General features: G+C 58.7%; 1 protein-coding gene across 1 annotated transcript; it reads right to left on the bottom strand.

Moving 5' to 3' along the window:
• Nucleotides 1–325: 325 nt before the first annotated feature.
• LOC308349459 (uncharacterized protein) lies at nt 326–4,072 on the bottom strand (the record flags this gene model as incomplete). The annotated part of the gene is made up of 2 exons (XM_080814170.1): nt 326–1,881; nt 2,422–4,072. 2 exons carry the CDS (start codon nt 4,070–4,072, stop codon nt 326–328), a joined length of 3,207 nt encoding a protein of 1,068 aa, XP_080670296.1.
• Between the last annotated feature and the right edge of the window lie 8,529 nt (nt 4,073–12,601).

Here is a 12,601-nt window from a genome sequence, read left to right as displayed (position 1 = left end):
TGGCAATCAAGGGTAATTGCACTTGTCGCCAGGGCAACGGGGCAAAACCCACAGCAGCCACTGTCTGTGGTTGCCCTTGGGGTGCAGTAAAGGTCAGGCTAGACCAGAGCCAGTGCCAGCCGAGGGGCTCTGAGGTTCTCTGGAAAGGACAGGATTGCTAGGCCCCATGGAGTTCCCACGTGCAGAGGCAGGGTGCGCCTTGGGAGTTCCAGGGCCAACCTCCACCCCTGACTCCACGCCCGGACTCTCTGCCCTTCCCCACACCACCCTGTGACTAAAACACACCACAGTGCTCCAAATCAGCAGAACGAGAACTTTTATGCGCTCACAGATGGTACTTGTAGATGGCCCACGGGCCCTCCTCCTCGTACTCACGGCGGCTGAGCCACAGGCTCTGGAAGGAGTCCCGGGACGCCATGATGGAGCCTCCAAGCCAAGCAGCGACAGCGCGGTGGGGAGAGCCCAGCACAGTGGCTCGGGGGCCCAGCTCCTGCCGCAGGCGCTCGGGAAAGCCATTGATCAGGGTGCTGCCACCGTCCAGCACCACATTGGCCAGCAGCTCCTCCTGCTGCTTGGCCTCCAGCCGGCTGATGCTCAGGAGGGCCAACTGCGGGAGGCCAGGCTGGTTGAGGCCCAGCAGACTGGGCTGGAAGAGGGCCTCAGGGCAGCAGAAACGCTCGGAGCCCAGGGTGATGACCTGCTTGTCTGGAAGCACGAAGTCCACCCGGGCTTGGGTCTGGGTGCGGGCCACCTCAGCTGTCATGTTCATGGCCACGTAGCAGCAGGCCTCTTTAATCTGGTTGACCAGCCCCACCTTGGGTGGTGAGTGGCCCCCCGCCAGCAGCAGCTGAGCCAAATATTTGGTGAGGTCAACCCCAGCCACATCCAGCCGGTAGGTGTCAAGGGGGGCCAGATCCCCGGTGAGGATAGGCGCCACATAGGACGTGCCGTGGCCGCTGCCCAGCACCAGCCCAGTGGTGCGCCCATAGGCGTAGAGCGCCAGCAGGGCCTGGTGCACCGTCTGCATGGCCGGCACGTGGAAACGCTCGAAGAGGATCTCAGCCACCTTCTCTCGGTTGGTGCGCGGCGAGATGGGTGAGTCAGCCACAAGCACCGCCAGCTCCTCCGGCCGCACGCCCAGCCTGCAGTAAAACAGGTGCTGCCACAGTACCTCCAGGGCATCCCAGTCGGAGACCACGCCTCGATTCAGCACCGAATAGGAGGCCTCCTGGTTCTCGGGCACTGTGTACCGGGGCTCATCCTGGGCCGGGTGCTGCAGCAGCTGGACACGTGAGGGCACCACGCTGAGGATGTGGTCCTCCCCAGCCAGTCCGCACTTGGTGAAGCCGGTGCCCGTGTCAATCACCACCGCCGCCATGTCCTGGTAGGGGCCCAGCGAGTGACGGCAGAGCAGCGGGGACTGCACTGACAGAGTGCCTGCGGTGGGCACCAGCTCATAGCAGGCCCCACGGAGCAGGCCAAGGTGTGCAAGCACTGATGGGTGTGAGATGTCCTCGGGTGTCAGCTTGAACCGGGGACCCTGTGGCTCAGCGCCCACCATGGCCACGGGCAGGACCTTGTAGCCAGTACCAGGTGTGGAGAATGTGACCAGGGAAAACTGCTCCCCCTGGGTGCTGGGGGTGCTTCCAGGTTGCCAGGATGGCACCCGATGTGTGCTGGAGCTTTCAGCAGCTCTGACGCCGACCTTGTCCCTGCTCATGTAGACACAGGTCTCCTCGGGGGCCAGGGGCACCTGAAGCACCCCCACGTGGGCCGACAAGCTCAAGGGCTCCCCTTCCTGGCACAAGGTGGAGGCCTGACCAGTCTCCCTGGTGATGGGGGGCCTTCCTGGGACGATGGGCTCTTTGGAAATGGGGGGTTCTTGGGGAAAGGGAGGCTGCCCAGTGAGAGAAATCTGCCTGGCAAGAGAGGTTCCAGTGACAGGGACCTGACCGGAAAGGGGGAGTTGCCTGGGGGAGGGAGGCTGCTCGGCCAGGAGTGGCTGTCCAGAAAAGTGGGTCTGCCTGGTGAGGGGGCACTGCTCAGCAGAAGGAGGCTGACAAATTGGAGGGGGCTGTCCAGAAAGGGGATGCTGTTCAGTTAGAGGTGGCTGACTGCTGGGGGAGGCCTGCCCAGCACCCTCAGCCCCAAGGCTGTCAGGGTGAGCGGTAAGGACCTCTTTCTGGTCATGTTTGCCTATATCCGCCTGAAGCAGAGGTCTGGACACCTCCTGGGTTGGGGCTTGAGGAGCAGGCTCTGCGGGCTGCTCTGAGATCATCCACTGCAGTTTCTTGGGCTGGACCGTGGAGGTGTCCTGTGTCCTGGAGGGGTCCAGCTTCCAGATGGTATGACTAGTTTCATTTTTTTCTGATTGAGGTTTGGAGCAGCCCGGATCGTGGACATGGCTCAATCTCCTCTCACCGAATTGGAGGGGCATCCCCAGTGGAACGGACCGAGTGAACACTCTGATGGGTGTCTCAGTACCTGGGGAGTCCCGCGACTCCAAGTTGAGCCTGCCCTCCTTGGAAACCAGGGCCACCTCTCGGTAGCTTCCAGCTGAGAGGCTGGAGGGTGCAGGGCTGGATAGCATGGGCGAGGTGGACCAGAAGTTGGGGCGATTGATGTCAGGGGAAAGGATGGGCATGCCTAATGGTGGAGCAGACAACACATTTTCGGGACCATAGACAGATGGGTGGTTGGGCATGACACCCAGCAGCACTGCCCGTGAACCCGTGGGGTCGTGGCACAGCAGCCCCATCCTGGTGTTCCCCGTGGCCATATCGAACACCAGCACACGGTCTTCCACAGCATTCTGGAGCTGGCAGGTGGGGGCACTGGAGGGGGGAATCTGTTTGGCTTCCCTGGGAGACTGGACAGGTGACTGCTTGTGGCAGGAGTCTGGGTAGGCAGACTGGGGCACATTGGAGTAGGTATTGTTGCAAATGTTGAGAGGCTGCTGATCTGGCTGAGAGCTGCAGTTCTCCTGGCTATTCCTCTGGGACTTAGGGGTCCCTGGGGGCCCTGAGCCTGGTGTTGGGCTGCCTGGCCTAGAGGTACAAACCGGGGGCTTCTCCACTGGGTTCTCAGGCAGGTTGGATAACACCTGTGTTCTGGCAGCCTTGACCTCCAGGACATGGTCTGAGGACTCATTTGGAGAAGGCATTTGGTTGGGAGGCTCCTTCTGAAAACCAAAATCCACTTTGTCTTGGAGGGATGAGACCACTTTGGAAGACTCCAAGAGGACTGGCCACTGGTTGTCACTCTTGCTGGGGAGGAGGTCTTGGGACAGGACATTGGTTGTGATAGTGGTGTCTGTCAAGTGGCCAGAGATGCAGGTATAAGTTTCAACTACTTCTGGCATTGGAGTTGCAGCCACAGCTGGAGCATTTGCCTGAGTTGGAGTTGGAGGAGTCTGGGCCGGACATGGGCACTTGTCCTGGCCCTGACCTTGGCCTGGAGCCAGAAGAGGATCTTGGCCTGCAGCTGAGCCCTCGTCCCCTGAAAGGAGATAAGGTAGCCACCGGCTCTTCCTGCTGCCCAAGGGGGCTACCTGGTCAGGGCTACAGGGGCCTTTGCCCCAGCCTACCAGGACTTTAGCAGGAGCTTTGCCCTGCCGTGCAACCTGCGCCTGAACCCGGAAGCGGCAGAATCCATGCTGGACCGTGTCACTGGTGCTGTCACTGTGTGGGCACACAGGGAGGGCCAGGGTCCTGTTCTCCATGATGAGATGCGTTGGGGTTCCCACGATGGAGCTTGGAAACGGGCTAGTAGAGGGGGGCCTTGGGGCATCTTGGGAGGCCCTCTCACAGACACACTGGGAGCCAACGTCAGCAGGATCCTGGTGTAGCTGGTGAACAGGGTCAGGGGCATGGGCCTGGGAGGCAGGGCCGCAGGTCCTATCAGTGATGGCCTCAGGGGACAAGGACAACCCCTGCCTGAAGTACACAGATCCTGAGTTTATCCATGGTCCCTCAGACCTTCTGAGGCCACCCCCTGGCTGCTGGCTGCTGGCCGAGGGGTGGCCTTGGGGGCCCGGTGGATCAGGGCCCCCCACCTTCTTGGTGACTTCCATAGTCTTGCTCCATGCCCTAGGTGCCCTGCCCCCACTTCGTTGTCATGGCAATCCCACACATCACAGCCCCCAGTGACCTGGGGGAGGGTGACAGAGTGTGGGAAACCAGGGGCCCCACCCCCCTGAGGAATGGGGCCTGCCCTAGGGAACCTTGCGAGACAGAAATGCCCAGGGACTCTGGTGAAGTCTGCCAACCCTAGGCCAGCCAGGGGACTAACTACTCTCTCCCCAGGCCAGCTGTGGGGTGAGGGTGGTGCTGCTTGTGGCAGGGGCTGGGAGTGGCTGGGAGAGGCCAAAGGGGAAAGGTAGGCAGGGGAGACCCGGATTCCTGGTCTACCTCCGACGCCAGACTTGGTTCTTTCTCCTCTCTTATGTGGCAGCTTGAGACTTTAGCCCTGACCCAGAGATGAGTTCCAAGAATGTGACACAAGGCCCTTTGGGGGATCAAAGCCCCTTTACCACTCAGTCCTGGGAGACAGAAGAGGGTGAGGGGCTCAGCTCAGGCCCGTGCTCTTCTCCCCCATGTTCCCTGGCTCCCGCTCCAGGGACAGCAGCTCCTTGGCAGTCTTTCTACTCCAGATGGTTCTCCTCTGCCTGTGCCTCATAGAGCCCCCTCCCCAGAGCCACATGTCCTTGAAGCCTAGAACCAGTAGCCCACAGAGGTGGCTATGGGGGCGAGAGGGGCGGGGGTGGGGCTTTTGCTCAGAATCCTCAAATCAGAGTGTTCTAGCTCTTGTCACATTGTGTCAACTTCCCCTTGGCTGGGGGAGGAGGCGAGGGGGGTGCAGAGCACTTAGCATAGGGCTAGGCCACAGTGGACACAGGACCTTCCAAGTGGCAATTACATACAGATGGGGCATAGTAAGGATACAGTGAGCAGAGGGATGGCTATGGAGTGTGGATATGGTTGGTGCAGGACTGGGCACACAGTGGGCACGCTGTGTATACAGTGTGGACAAGTTGGACACAGGACTGGACATAGGATAGGCACATCGGAAATGTAAACTTATTAGACTGGGTGGAACTCCCACCCTCCCTTTCTTAGATGGGTAAACATAGGCCAGGGAAGGATGAGACCTGTCTGGACCACCAGCCCAGGCCTAGTCCTGCCCTACAGCCATAGAAGACAGGCCTAGGCAGCAGTCTGGGGACCCACCCCTTACCACAAGCCTCTTCTGGAGGTTCTGACCTGGGGGCGGGGCAGCTCTCTTCCCTCCTGCCAGCTGTGAGCTCTGAGCCTCTTCAGTCTGGTCCCCAGGCCTGTGTCTCTTCAGGCCTCAGTTTTTCTGCCCAGGAAACAGGTTTGTGGAGAACGCAGCTATCGGCTTGTCCTCCAAAGTGGTGTTTTCACAAAGGTTAAAAATAGTGCTTACAGTTGGCCGTGGGGTGTGAAACGATGTGACCAGGGACCACGGCTGGCACTGTGCAGCATCCGCACCTTCCTGACAGGCACTGGGCAAAGTCTGACTCAGCCCCGTTCAGGCCCCCTGGGTCCCCTCCCTCTTCCCCAGATGCTGCCTTCAGTTAAGCTTGGCGACAGATTTCTTGGGATGTTACTGCTCACCCTACATTATGGCCCAGGAAGGTGGCCAAGTGGAGGGGTCTGTGGTGCGCCTGTGTGTGCCTGTGTACGCACATCCTTGCTGAACACTATTTCATTCACCTCTGACCCCGACCAAACAGATTTCTTCCCCCACAACAGAGGTGCTAGTGGCTGCCTCTAGAGCCGGGCTGCCCCTGGGAGGGCTGGGAAGGCAGGGAGGGGGGCGCCCCTCAGCCATACCCCATCTCCTACAGAAGTGGGGCGTCCTTCCCAGGGCTAGGAGCTTTGTGAACAACTGACCTGAGAGATCACCTCCAGGTGTCCTCTGGGAAGGGAGCAGAGCCAGCTGAAGGGTGTGGCTCATGAAGGCCTCCCCCGACAACCCCCAAGAGAAGGCAGTCCTGAGAGAGGAGGAAGTTCTCCCACCACCACCAAGCAAATGCCTGCTATAAAAACAATGACTGATTTGATTGGGTTCTTCCTGCAAGCCTGGGCAGTGCTGAGCGCTGGTAACCCAGCCTCGCAGTGACTGAATGAGCCAGGCACTATCACCCCTATTTAACAAATGAGGAAATCAAGGCACAGAGAAGAGAGAGAACTCACAGAATGCTCAGCAAAATGCGTGGTAGAGCCAGACTCTGCAGCCAGGCCGGCCACCAGACTTCAGACCCACACTTCAGAAATCTATGTCCCATCACTGGATCCCGTGCCCAGGGCTGGCAGGCAGGGACCCTGCTGGAAGGGAGCCAATATGCCTCCCTTCAGAGTGCTGCAGCCCCAAGCCCCCACGTAAGCTGTGTCCCACATGAACCATCTCCTCCTCCCAATAGCTTAGCAGGTGGCTGGAGCCTGGGAGGTGCGTTTTCCCTGTGGGCACGTCAAAGCCAATGTCCTCCCAGGAGAGGAGTGCAGAAATAGGGGCCAGCTACACACCCTGCTGAACCAGGCTGAGTCCTTTGTCTTCAGAATTCTTGCCTGGCCAAAGCCCACTGTATTTCATCCAGGTAAGAAGAGGTCCAGTAGGGTGGCCAGAGAGGCTCCCAAGCTAGCCCCCTTCTGCCGAGCCCCCAAGGTTCAGGCGGGGACATTGCCACAGTACCCCTCCCCCCTACATGTTTTTAAACAGTCTCTCACCATGAAGAAGGGCAACCAATTCTATTTCTGATTCTGGAAAGTGAGGAGGGCCAACATGTTGCCATGGCAAACTGGAGAGCCCCTCCCCAAGGCTGAGCCCATTCCCCAGGCTAGGGTTCTCCGCGATGGAAGGACCCAGAAGAACTGGAAGAAGCCCAGTCTGAGGGCAAGGGCAGAAGGAGTCTCCTATGTGAGGGCAGGTCCCAACATTGCCTCCTGTCACCCCTCACCTGGCCCCCTCTGAGCAGACTTCGGGGAAAGGCCCCCACCCCTGTGGAGAGGGTCAGGCTTCAGGAGATGGAGTCAGGGCACCCCAAGAAACCATTCTTTCTTGTGGATCAGGCTAGAACCCTCCCCCCAGGAGGTCTTGAGGGCGGTGGGCCAGAAGGGCATCAAGAGGAGAGGGAAGACTTCAGGACCAGCCAGGTCTCCCAGACCTGATTCTCCAATGCACCTGTATTTTTGGCTTCTTTGTGTTCTCAGGAAACAGCTCTGTCAAATCCTCAGCCCTGCACTCTTCCAGTCTACCTGTCTTCCCCTCTCAGTGCCCTGGGAAGACTCTCCAAAAATCTAGGATCAAAAGGAGCCACAAAGGGCTCCCAGTGGAGGCAACCACTCGGTAATGGAGTGAAAAGCAAGGCCTGTTTCCTCAGAGGTCGTGCCCAGCGTCCAGGAGCTCATACAGCAGCCGTCCTGCCCCAGACCCCAGAGGGTGCAGACGGGTAGTATTTAGATCTTTACGGAGGGCATTCTGGGTAGGAGCACAGACCAGGTAAAGACAGGCTTCTGAAAAAACCTAAAAGGATGTTGTGATCCAGCCTTCTCAGGGTGCTAATGGGAAACCAAGGTCCCCTGGGAGAAAGGAGGCACCCTTGGTCTCCTGGCTCCACAGACTGGTCTGAGTTTCCCACTCCTGACCCTCCTCCCTGGGGCTCTCCTAGTGACCTGTGAGTGCTAACATCCTGCTTCCCTGAAGCCTTTCCTGGCCAGGGCACACCCATTCCAGAGAGGCCGAGGACCCCTCCTCCTCCCTGGTCTCCCTGCCTAACCCTGAAAGGAAGACAGCCAGGGTGCAGAGAACACCAGCCCCAGGGGGGGCCCTTGGTGGGACGTGGGGTGATAGTCTACTCCTAATCAGGAATGGGGAATGCAGATCCAGGAGTGCCAGGAGGATGTGGCTTTTGAGCTCTAAGGCATAGGAAATTTAAATAACAGATGTTTAAACAACCTTCCCTGCCAGCCGTGGTGCACTGACCCCTCTGCTGTGATGTGTTACAGCTTAAAAATAGCCCACAATGAACTGCTCCGAGCTCCAATTGACTCAAGCTTACGTAACTCTGCGTGAAAGATGGCCAGCCGCACCAGCCCAGAGGGAGGGCCATAGCACAGACGCCCGGACTGGGCCGGGGCTGAGGCCAGCTCCTCGCTGTCCCTGGGAGCAGCCCCCAGCCAGGAGCCAGCCTCAGTGGGGGCAGAGCAAGTGCTGCCAGAAGCACGCATCATTCCATGACTATTGGGAAAAGACCTCTGATCACATCTGCAGAGAGGAGCTGAGATCAGCCCTCCCTCAGGGTCCTTGAAGAACTCAGGCCCCGTGGAGGGTGGGGGCAACTTTAACAACAGGTGGCTGGGTCAGAGCCCGTGGGCAAGGAGTCCTGTGGGAAGGGTGACTGGGACTGCCCAAAGGATTCTTTTCCCCCTTCGAAAAGGTGGCTGCCCAGCTGGGAGGAACAGGTCAGCAGGACTGATGCCTGGCTGCAGCTGGGATAACCATGCAGTCCAGGGGTGGAGTGGAGTCCTTGGGGGTCTCTCAGTCTCTACAGTCCAGGCTGCACAGGTGGGGCTTGTGACATGAGAGAATGAGCACTGGCTTCCCAGCTGACTGAAGATCCTGGGATCCTGGGATCTTGGCTGCCAGCCACTCTGAGTCCCCTGCCTTTCCTGATACATTTCCAGATCCCCGGTGCCCAGTCCAAGACTGACCACAAGTGTGCAGGTAGCTAAACCAACATGAGAGGGAACGGAGGAGAGGAGGCAAGGATGCCCCTGGCATCAGGACCCTCGTGTACTCCCTCTGCCTCTGTCCTTGCTGAGCCCCAAGGACGCAGCAACTTCCCTCAGCTCCTACCACCTGAGTTCAAAATAGGAACCACCACGGGCCTCGCATCTGAGCTTCCGCTGAGCAATAGACCAGTGAGGGCCAAATACTGGGGCATCCTGTCACGGGCCCAGCAAGTGGCTGTCAGGGCCATAAGTGCCTCTGTTTCCCTGAGAAGGTCAAGGCTGGCAGATGGGTGGAGCAGAAGTTGCAGGGGAATGAGTGGCAATGGTAGGGCACAGTCCCAGATTGGGATTCTCATCCTGCAAGAGGACTGTGATCTGGGGACCTCCCTCTACAGGGCAGTGTGACCGTCCCTGCTAGGCTTAGCCAGAATGTCCTGGAACCAGGGACAGAAGGTGCTCAGAGCATTGAGGGAATAGAGAACAAGATGCAGAGACTGTGGGGAGGCTCAGGAGGGGAACCACCCTCCCTTACAGAGCCTGGAGCTGTGAGTTCCTATCCTGGGTGGACTGATGGGGCTGCGGCATCAGGAGAAACAGTCATTTTTAAGGCGGTCTGCGGATATCAGTGTGAGGGGGCTGGGATCCAGGTACCCACCCATGGACTGAGCAGGGTCAGGCAAGCTCTGCCAACAGCTGGGCAACTCCTGCCAAACTTTGGGCTAAGAATTCCCACCAGCAGTGGACCAAGTGTGAAGGTCATGGCTCCAGGTCACCATCCTTAAGCCTGAAGAACCCAGCCCACCCAGGAAGCTACCATAGCTGTATGTGAATGTCACAGCTGCCCAGGCTCTTCTTACATCTACACTCATTGAGTTAAAAACCCTGGCTGGAACAAACCTGAGAAGAGTGGCAGGAGAGAACAGGGCTTAGCCGGCCCTTCTGTACCAGGTGGGGAAAGCTGGGGGCCCTTCACGGAGTCAGCCCCACTCCTCTGGGCTGGTGGAGCTCCACGTTTGGGCTGGTTGGACCCTCACAGGGGCAGAGCGGAGGCTTGGAGTAAGGAGATGCTCAGACCCTGGGGTCTTCACAGAGGGGAGCTCTCCAGCCCGGCACAGAGTAAACGATGTTCTTCAGCAGAGCCTGGTGGATGGGGCTCCATGCTCAGCTACAGATCCCTGGGGCTGCTTCTCCCCAGGCAGGGGCAATAAGTGTGAGATGAAGCCTGGGCCTCTCTGAGCCGCTGACACTCCCAACAACGCCCATATCCCCCCACCCCACCCTGGCACTGGGGGGTCCTCCTCTCTCCCATTAGTAAAGGGAATTAATTTGTAAAGTAGCACCATTGGTGGGCCTCATGGGCTGCACTGAGGGAGTGACTGGGGAGGCCAGGGTCCCAGAAGATCCCAAGGTTTGAAATGGGGCTATATCTGGAGCTCTCAGGTATGAACCCAGAGGGCCTTGGGATCCTTGGGAAAATTCTCTGAAAGGCTGGGATGGAGGCATAAGGAGGATCTCAGACCAGATTCTTGGCCCCCCATCAAAGCAGGTCGGTCAGCCCCATATCTGCTCTCCAGGTGCCAGACAACAGTGACACCAGTGGGCAGTCAGGAGGCTGTGAGTCATCTGCAGCTTCCTTGGCCCCAGCTCCCATCCTGGCCTCCCTCCGACCTTTACTGGCACCTGCTTGCCCCCAGCCCCAACGGGGCTGCAAGAGAGCAGGATGACGCAGGGCAACTGGTACCTGTCCTCCACAGCTCATGGTAGAAGACTGGACTCCCAAAGCCCCAGGAGAAACTTCTGCTCACCCCATCCCACTCTAGTGGTAGGCTGAGGCCTACCATGGCCACCAGCAACCTTCCCCTTGCACTGGCCACCCACCATGTCTGAGATACTATTCAGACCTCTCCCAGGGGAAAGGCAACTCAGCCTTCCCTGGCCCTGGAAGCCACTCGGAAATCTAGTTCTCCCAGCGCATCTGGGGGCCTTGAACTAACAACCCTCCCTTCCTCTTCTCCCTGGTGGCCCCGTCAGGAATTTGAAACCCTGAAGCAGTTCCTGATACTCCAGCTGGACTTGGGACCACTCAGGTGGCTGTGAGGATGGAGCTCAGAGCTTGGGGGCTGCAGCACTGGGGGGACGAGGTGCAGCTGGGCCATGATCCAGGGGCCCAACCACCTGCTTAACCCGGGCCCCTCTGTGGAGAATCCTGGCGTTGGAGGCCCTTGGCTCAGAAATATGTCCAAAGCCTGGTATTCTGGCTGCAGAGGAAAGCTGACCCTCCTGATCTGTCCTCTTTCTCCCTTCTCTGAGAACCCTCTCCTGCTAAGCTCCCCTCCCAGGCATAGACCCCTCTCTTATGAGCAGACGAGCCAGTGGTCCATGAACTTCAGAGACTCAGTGGGGAAGGAGCCTCTGTCCAGCTTCAGAGAGGCCCTTGGGCCTTCTCCTCACTCCCCACCCAGGGTGGGGAGCTCTTCAGATCCCTAGCGTGAGGTCAGGGTAAGAGGACTCCAAGCTGGAGTGGTGGAGACAGCCCTTTCTAACTAGTATGGGGACTACAGCTGTCGGGGTACTCTAGGACATTCCACTCATCCCTCTTCCAACCTCAGGGGCGACACAACTGATTCCCCCTAAACACACACACACACACACACACGGACCCTCTAGAGGTCTCTGGCTGAGCACACAAGGCTACAAAACCTCCTCTAGGTCCGAGTGGGGGTCAGGGGTACAGGGGTAAACAGGCAGAGTGCATCTCTACCTCTCCAGATCATAGAACCCTGGTCTTTGGAAACCTGTGCTTCAGCAAAGAGCCTCCTTCTAAGCTTTACCCACATGTCCTCAGGGTCCTTAGGCTCCCCATGGCAGGGCCTCCTTTGGCCTGAGGTGACAGAGTAGGCAGCACAATAGGTAGAGAACAGCTGGGCAGCTCCAGTCCCAAGGAACGCCCCCCACCCCATTTACCAGGGAGCTCTTGCTCCAAACCCAGCGTTCCATGGGTGACAGGGCAAAGAGCTGGGAACTCACGGGAGAGGGAGCTTACTCCCCTTAGGGTGAGCGGGGGTCTCCCAACTGGCAGGATGGAGGCCACAGGGGTCCTGAGCAAGATAGAGGAACGACCACAATGCCTGCCCTGGGCCCAGTCCCTGGCATCCCAGCTGCCCCCTTTAACATCCAGGGTGTGGGGGAGGAGCTGTTCTTGCTCTCCAGGGGAGTCTTCCCCTCCAGTGGCTATTGTGCAGTGGCCTTGACGAGTATAAATAGCCTGGGCAGTCCAGCATCTTGAACCTGGTGCCTTGAAAGTGTGGAGCTGAGGCCTTGCTGCTGTTCATCTCTCTTAAGGCCGCAAGGGCAATGCTGGCAGGATTGGGGTGGGGGGGGCGGGGAGCTGGTCTTCACACCCTGACAGTGTGTTTGGGGCTGTGGGAGAGCTGCAAGGGGGGCAGGGAGCGCTGAGAAGGGCTAGAAAGGGACAGACATGGGCTGGGCAAGGGGAGAAGCCATTCTGGCTGCAGCACGCCTGGGTATTCAACCCACCCCTCTTGGTTCCGTGAAGAAGTCTCCAGGGCCCTGTAACCTGGATTGGGGTCTTGCCCCACCCTTCCTGTTCTCTGGAGCCTTCTTGCTGACCCTACCCCTTTCCAGCCTCGGAGTCTTTGTACATGCCGCTCACTTTGCCCAAAACACTCTTCCCCCACCTCTGTTTCTGGCACAGTTCCCACCTGACAGGGCCTTAGCAGAAATGTCACCTCCCAGGGAGGCTTCCCTCACCTCTCTTCTCTCTCTAAAGCTGCCCTCCATTCCCTCAAAGCAGCCTGTCTTTCTTTCAAAGCATTGACTACACTTTG

This window comes from Martes martes (assembly GCF_963455335.1).
Source record: "Martes martes genome assembly, chromosome: 1".
Classification (NCBI taxonomy): Eukaryota; Metazoa; Chordata; class Mammalia; order Carnivora; family Mustelidae; genus Martes; species Martes martes.
Note: the sequence above shows the minus strand (reverse complement) of the source record. Positions and strands in the feature narration are given on the sequence as shown.